Here is an 8,055-nt window from a genome sequence, read left to right as displayed (position 1 = left end):
GGAATTATTTATAACCTTACATTAATATTAGGGATATTTAATACTCGTAAATATTTAAGAACTTTTGAACTTTGGAACTTTGGACTGTTTATTAATAATTAGTTGGGGCCAAGCCCATGTGCATTAGCACTTTTATTTTGTAACTTATGTGGTTTGTTAGGAATAAAACCCTCTCAAAACTTAAAATATATATATATATATCATTAAGCAGCAAAAAATCATTATCCACCTACCTTCTTGTAAACTATACCAGTCAAAGAAGCTTCAACATGAACCGCCATTGGAAACGTGGCACAACTACCTTGGTGAGTGACAATCGTTTGAATAAAACAGCTCACACAGAAAAGTGTTGAATAAACAAAAAACATTTCCACTTTGACGGGGGAATTAGAGGACATCACCGCAGTCTCGGTCAGGAGAAAGCTTAGTAGAACAGGCTGAGTCATCGCGCAAAATGTCTCTAAATTTGCTAGTTGTACAATCAGAGCCATTAAGTATTTGTCGACAGCTCGTAGGACTGCGTTTCTCAAACGAGGTTCAGAACTTTGGACTCTTCCAATTTTGATTTCTTATTTCTATTTTAATTTCAGTTTTTCAGGCAAAGATTTCGTGCTTTCAACATCTAAGGAAGGGATATCGGTCTCGTCTAGAGGTCGCTTCTTTCCTTTTTCGATAACACTCGATAAAAAGCCAAACGTAAATCTGCTACAGATTGTAGGTCCTCCTTCAAATTCCGCTCCCAGCTTTTCGCACTTCATATGTGGATTGTGTCTTGTTTGGTATCAAGTTCACTTCTGACTGCTTTGTTTTGTCAGGGTTGATGTTGCTAGTAATGATATCATTGATATCTTTGCTGTAGTTGTTCCCCAAGTTACCTTTCGTGACTTAACCTGAAGATAAAAAGATCTATTACTTATTAAAGACTTCGCACGTACCCTCTTTGCAAAACAAGGGCGCATTTCAGAAAAGGCCTTACAGTTTAGGATTACAAATGAGAGAGCTTGAAGTCAGTTTTAGTTTAGGGAGCAGTATTTTGAATCAAGAGAGAATGCCTTATCCTTCTCTTTTTGAACTTAGTACAGGTGGGGAATCCTTTCCTCAAACCGCGAATAAATCAAACCACTCAAGATTTTAGCTTCCAATTGCTTTAACATTTTAACTTTCCGGAGACAATTTTAAAATTATCGCGTAAAAGTTACCTATCCATTTACTATTTGCACAGCAATCAGCTTTAATTTGTAGTACCATAGGATTCTGTTGTGAAGTAGGTTGAAAAGGTCATCTTTTAGTTCACACTCTAATGAGGAAATGTCTGTGCAGGACTATATGGCTAATGATATGAGGGGAAAAGGGTTTTTCAACCAGGTCGAATGGGGTTGTTACTTTCTGCGCTCCTGAAACATCTTCCTTATCATTCAATGCGAAAACTTTATGGAAGTCGAAAAAAATAATATTTATTGCGATATCCTTTTTGTAATAATATTTTACTTAATGTACATAATTCTTAAAGTAGGTTGTAATTTTTTTTTTTGAATATTTTTCTGTGGGCTTTCTAGAAAGTAGCTTGTAGCTAAGTGTGGTGCTACATTGAATAAACAACTACTACTACTACAGGGGCGCAAATCTACAAGAGCTAACGCTGATTTATCAATGTATGTCGCCAGAATGAATTAGGTGGTCGTCTGTTGGTCATCATTAAACCACCTAGTCTCCTGAAATGTGGTGGTTACTTAAAGGTGCCTTGGAAATCTGATTGGAAGTTTTCTTTTTAGTGTTGCTTTCTCGTTATCTGGGAAATCTGCGCAATTTAATGCAAAAGAAACTGTGCCATTTCTGAATATTTCACACTGTTGAGAGCCAATCAGATTGCAACGATCACCAAAAATGGCTGTTAGAAGAATCTGTAACTAAGGGGTGTGATACGAGTTTTATGTGTTCTGTGTGGTATATGCTAAAACAACTGATAACCTCAGTGTCGGTGAAAGTGGTGGATATTTTACCTAGCTGTTTCGTGGCTAAGTAAATATCGCTATTATTGTTTACGCAAAATGAGTCTGGTTTGTGGACCCAGGGAATTTAGAATTATTTTTATTACAATTTGCCGCATAAATCATGTTTTGCGCTTTTTATGGAATGCTGGAGTAACGCAAGTATTTGAATGCTCACGATATGTTTATGCAGAACTTCTGCCTGACGATATGTAGAGGAGAGGTCAGTCAACCAGATGGATATTTCACCTTACGTACATTTAGGTAGTGGAAAGGCAGTGTAAACCTATGACAGAAGTACAAAGTTTCTGGGGGTAGCCACGAATGGTGCGACGCTTACACTTATTTGTAGCGTGATGATTCAAGAGAAATTGAGTTTATCATTTCTACTCCTTGATATGGACTGAAGAATATTCTGACCTATTCAGTTTTTTTTTCTCGATGTGAAGTGAAGCGTAATTCAAACTCCGCTAACAAAATTTATTTGGGAGAGGGATGCATCAATCGAGTATTTGATAAATTGACTAAATGTGGCAACGCTAGCATCAACCAGTTAATGAGAAACATTTTTATTTAACTGGTTTCTGCTTTTTAAAAACTGAAAATATGCAGTAAAGCAAGGCTTCTTTGTCTTAACATTCTAGTTCACTAGGAACAAACATTATTTAAATAAAAAGAAAAATGAACATACACTGTATCCATTTGGTTAGCAATGGAAGGTCTTACAACAGATTCCTAGTCTGTGCAACAAAACTGTAACAGCATTGAATTGTATTTCGATTTTCCAAAATATGACACATTAGTTGAATCATAATTTCTCGCGCTATTCTCCTTTGCGGCAGTGCTGGTTCGCTATTGGTGGTCGCTGGTCATCGCGTCACAGTTTGCAAATTAAAGATGATCTGGTTTAGGCAACCTTTGTAAGACCGCTGAGAATTCTTCAAACTGACTAAATGGGTATTTCAAGTAGTTCTCCTGTTTGGCCACTGACTTCATATTACGGCATGAGCAGGGCGCATATTCATGTGGGTATGAGGGCAACATTCTTGGCGAAAATCCAGCCTGCCAGGTAAACCGTGGAAGATATGGGCCGTGGAAAGCTGGGTAAAACACATTTTCAGGATGATACGATGGCAGTGGAGGTGGAGGCGGAAACTGGGCAAACTGGTTTGGCCGGCTGGTTCGATGGACATCATTTGAGACTTTCGCTTGTTTCCGTAACTTGGCTCGACGATTTTGGAACCATAACTGAAAATATGAAGGTAAATAGTCGTTAGTAACTTGTGTCATGCGGCTGGACAGAAGGCTAATGGTTTTGTTAATATAAGTTAAATACCTAATAAACATATACAAAACCAGAATCAAAGGAAACTGTGAATAAGTGTGGATACATTGCGCTTGAATGAGTTTTGAAGATAATTAAATTCCAATGGACGACTCCCGGATACAGTTGAGACTTCTTGGTATTATTTTGAACTGCTGGGGTGATTTTGAGCGAATAGTCAGAGTTCACATTTTAGCTATCGGTCAGTACAAAATACAGACTGCAAACCGGTTACGAAATGCAGACTAGGTACAAAATGCAGACTGCAGACTGGGTACCGAATGCAGACTAGAAATTTTGAAAATTGTTATTTCTTCTGATACATGACAACATATGTCATCTTATAACTTACCGAGTGTCACGCAATCGCCTTTTTGGCAATCACTTTCATGATCATTTGCACTATTTCGGAATATTCCTTGCCCGTTTCTACGCATATTTTGTTTTTAACAAAGTGGCCACTGAATTCTGTTTTTAAAAAACTGGCCACAATCGTTCTAAAATAGAATTTCAAAGCCATCGTATACTAAAAGAGAAAAGACAGCTTTTATATGTGTTGACTCTTCACCTTTTAAACCAATATGAGTATACTTTCAATTTGTTGACAAAAATGTTGACTTAGATCTAAACTGTTCCTTCGACTTCGTATACGTTCAGGGGTGTACACACAATAATTTTCACAGATTATTGTCTTCGTAGTCACCAAACAGACGAGAGAGGTAAAACCATCAGAAAAGTAAACAATTAACCAATCACGAAAACAACGCTTCTCTTTCCCTATAAAACTTTCCAGGTTCCTCATTTTAGCGATATATAACGATATAAATACTTACGGCTCGCAGTGAAAGAATGAAGGCTTGAAACTGTATTTAAGAACGATTGTGACCTGGACACTTTGTTAAAAACAAAACATACCCGGGAACGGCGAGGAATATTCCACAATAATGCAAATGATGGCGAAAGATGATCGCGGAAAAGCGATTGTACTAAGCGTCTTCACTCACAGTTACACCTTTAGGCTTTCAAATAGCTTTAAATCGGTTACGCATGTGCTAACTCCGACGAGTATTTTAACTAAAATCGAAACTCCTTCGAAGAAAGGTCGAATTAATTTTAACGTCGCAGCATTACTTTGGAAATGTGATAAAGGCGTCCCCGTATAATTTCAGAAGGTCGCTATCAACATTGATCTGCCGTCAACATATCGATTGGTTTACATATGAGTGAGTGACATTTCCATGTTCTGCCCCATTCTAATAGTCGCTTACACGCTTCGCGTACCCACGACTAAAAAGGACTCGTAGCTTTGCCAAGATGTTTATAGAAATACAGCTGTTTCGAGAACAGTCTCCAAAGGATATTTGGTACTTAATGAATTTTTAATAAGTGGAATAAAAAACTAAATTCATCAAACCTGCAATGCCTCATCCCTACATCGACAATTTTTGATATTTCCCGGTATTCCTGAGATCAAGCACTTGTGACCTGAAAACTACTCTTTATGCCTTTCGGTGGGGTTTTCGTTTGTACTTTTACACTTTTTTCTGACAACCGCTCTCGAAACAGCTGTATACTTGTATAAAATGTTCCGAAATTTTTCGGCAGAGATTGAATTGCATAAAGAAAAAGCCTTTAACCCGGTAACCAAAAAGATAAGTTAAAAAATCTTACCCGTATATTCCTTGTAGTGAGTCCAAGTTTTTGTACTAATTCGTTTTCGTCCTCTTGTATCAAATATGGTCTCTGTGCAAACACTCTCTCCATTTCCCAGATTTCCAGAGGTGAAAACGTGGTTCGTTGCTTCCTTGTCATCTTTGGCCGCGCGGGGGTTGGACTGCATTGGTTTGTATCGCTGTCCACGTCAGTCCTCTGGTTGTCGGTGTCAACGCTCGGCAAGTGCTCGTGGTTTTTCCGGCTGTCCTCTTTGAAGTTCCCTCTATCGCTTTCGGTAGTTGAGTTATCATTAGCTGAAACGACACAAAAGATCAAAGAATGACTTCATTCATTAATGGCTAAATATGTAAACATTTTAGAAATTAACTATATGCATCAAGCTTCTGAAACCTAAGTCTCGAAGCAAGGCCTGGAGGTTATCATTTAGATATTTTATTCAACGTACAACTACAGAACATGGTTAATCCGAGAATCTAGAATTAATCTGCAAACCTCATCGTTTGTGTGTTGTACACTTTCCGTGTAAGTTGAGCACTTAAGGCCACGTATTACCGGGAGATGGTATTCTCTTGGTTTTCCGAGGAAACTGATTTAGTCGTATTTCTTTCATTGAAGATTGGAAGAAAATGATTATCCAAAGTCGTTATTTTCCTTGGACACTTAAATGACTGGAAATACAATCAGGAAAATCCCTGAACTTTCTCTCTTTTTCTCGTAAATAGCATTTATCAAAACTTAAAGCGAAATCGTTGAGAAATAGACTAAAACATTTAAGATATAAGGAACGCAACTTACCAGGAAGCAGCGAATATGACGAAGAATGAAAGGAGCTGCCTTCACACCCCAAAATCCGGGATATGGAAAAGGAAAGTGGTTGAGTGGAGACCGGTTCAAGCATAGGTCTGTGTGGAGGCAGACTGGCTGAAGGCTTTCGAGATGAAGGAGCCACGGACGAAGAGTTCAGCGGAACACAAATTGAAATATCCACATGCGAAGCCATCGTTAACAGACAAAAACACAGGATGCGTCTTCTGTATTGATCTGAGTGATTTGAATGCAGCTTTGCGGAGTTGTTACTTATATAGAGGTGTAGCTGTCAAGTAACAAGATTAAAGGCGGCCGATTTTTTTTGCGTCTTAGAGGCACTGTCCTCACCTTTCGGCCTGTTTGTGTCTTTCGGAAACCGACAAAAAGAGTGTGCGTTCCGAAGTTTTACGAGGCCGCTCTTATCGTGCAAGCCGGAACATTAAAAGCGCTTCCGCGCGCTAACCTCAGTCGATTCCCGATTACTCAAACCCAGCCCTACTTCGAACGAAATTCGATTACTTGTAGAGATCTGTAACCGTTACCTTTTTCCTCGAACCCAAGATCAACGGTGTCTCATGGTAATTTCAAGTACTTTTCATTTCCTCTTACGCCATTTCTAAACAACTGTTCTTTAGATAACTCCAGCGATGTTTTTTGATAAGTGAAATAAAAGTGAAATCTGCACAGTAGTTTAAGGGAGTCAATAACTGAAAAACACTTTTATCACACTAACAATATTTTTACTACATGTGTTGGAAATAACATGCGCAGTAGACCCTTGTTCTTATCTTTGCTGTTGCTTGTAAAATGGCCGCTACCTTACAAAGGTATCTACAACAATTGACCTTTAGAATCGCCTCGTGGAGTTGAGATCAAAAATTTCGAAAATCGTCAATCGTGTTTCTCTAAAACGAACTTACTCTGCGGCAACATTGTTGGCTCGATATCTTTGTATTACAAGGTAGGGAAAGAGGGGAGAGACTAATCTTTGCTGGTCGCGGGTAAATGCGACGGTGCATGGGTGAACCCACTTTGACGGTTTTCCTTTTATCGGCTATCACTTTTGAGGTTTGAGGCAGAGTTGTTTTTCAACTCTTTTAGGGTCGTGATCTCACTGCGTGACAAATTGTTCAGCGTAGCCGTGAAACGGACAAATGACAAGCGTAAGAGAGAATGAGCGAGCCGTCGGATAACATTATTATATTCAGGCAACATGCCGTTAAGAAACATAAACAGTGGTAAAGCATTCCATATGATAAACCAGTTTTTAGCCACCTCGAGTTTTCTCGGTCACCTCAAGGGCATAAAGTATTTGACACCTGTTGTTCTTTCTATGTTTACATTTGCTGTGTGGTTAAAACTTATAATGGTTCAGTTTGAGACAACAGCGAAGAAACCTGAAGGTGGCTAAGGGTATGTTTAGTCTAATTTGCTGATCAAGAGAGAGCGCGTGAAAATTTTGCCACCGACAATCAGTGAACTTCAGCGCAACATTTATTTACAGTTATTTTTTTTTCTCAAGTATGGAAGAAATGTGTACGTTAGGATCGCAAATCAGGCAGATTATAAACATTCCTCTGACAACAACTACATGTCGGTGTTTATACATTCTCAATGCAATTTTCACACAACCGAATATTGCAGATTGTTTGTGCCTCAAACGTTTTGTTCCATCCGTTTTACTTCAATTACTTGTTTCTCATTTTGGCAGACATTACAGCACTGAGCTACGCTATTGATTTCAGTCAGACGCTCCGCTCTTAAACGTTTTCAACCAGCCATTAATCCAACGTTACTAGAGCTTTTACTGCGTACGGAGAGAGCGCAGTGAGGTCCGTGTAGATCGCTAACGCCTTATTCCTTTCCTCTGTTCATTTTTCTCGTTGTAATAGTGCTAAATGTAGTAAAAATTTCGCGTGCGCTTCTTTGTGTCATTTCGTAACGTTACGTAACGTAGCATGTATTTAACCGTATTGTTCATCGTAGTTTGTGCATTTCTGTCCAGTAAGTTCCACTGTATTGGTCATCACTTCGTGCAGCTATTTCGCCACTAGGCAGGGAATCAACAATATCGCAACAAATTTTTAACTGTGTCGTTTCGCCCCTTTTGTTTGTCTCCTCGATCTATGCCGGCCGCCGTTATCGGTTATTACAATTAAACGTTCCGAAATCCGTGTTGATAATTGTGTTAGAGTTGTCTCTCCTTATTAATTAATTAAAGGGCAGTTATAGTCCGTATAAAAACGACCAGGCCAGTATTTC

At 38.8% G+C, this 8,055-nt stretch overlaps 1 protein-coding gene across 2 annotated transcripts; it reads right to left on the bottom strand.

Annotated features, from left to right (window-relative positions):
* Window positions 1-2,492: 2,492 nt before the first annotated feature.
* On the bottom strand, window positions 2,493-6,216 carry LOC111339800 (homeobox protein Dlx6a). 2 transcript variants are annotated; one of them, XR_016001835.1, is made up of 2 exons: window positions 3,665-4,538; window positions 2,493-3,236 (listed from the first exon to the last, which is right to left on the bottom strand). XR_016001835.1 is itself a non-coding variant. In XM_088761468.1 (2 exons), the coding sequence occupies exons 1-2, from the start codon at window positions 5,122-5,124 to the stop codon at window positions 2,880-2,882; spliced, it is 498 nt and encodes a 165-aa protein (XP_088617594.1). In that variant the 5' UTR covers window positions 5,125-6,216; the 3' UTR covers window positions 2,493-2,879. The 2 variants fall into 2 exon arrangements, 1 of the variants encoding a protein (XP_088617594.1); XM_088761468.1 differs by lacking the exon at window positions 3,665-4,538 and adding an exon at window positions 4,984-6,216.
* Window positions 6,217-8,055: the final 1,839 nt, after the last annotated feature.

The sequence above is a fragment of the Stylophora pistillata genome, chromosome 5 (genome assembly GCF_964205215.1).
Source record: "Stylophora pistillata chromosome 5, jaStyPist1.2, whole genome shotgun sequence".
Lineage (NCBI taxonomy): Eukaryota > Metazoa > Cnidaria > Anthozoa > Scleractinia > Pocilloporidae > Stylophora > Stylophora pistillata.
The sequence above is the reverse complement of the archived record's forward strand: the minus strand, read 5'-3'. Positions and strand labels throughout refer to the sequence as shown.

What these genes read in the sequence shown, in the direction of transcription:
- LOC111339800 (XM_088761468.1), bottom strand. Translation starts at nt 5,124, where the DNA reads ATGACAAGGAAGCAACGAACCACGTTTTCACCTCTGGAAATCTGGGAA. An exon ending in TCACTACAAGGAATATACGG is followed by an intron (nt 3,237 to 4,983) that starts GTAAGATTTTTT and finishes TCATATTTTCAG; the next exon opens with TTATGGTTCCAAAATCGTCG.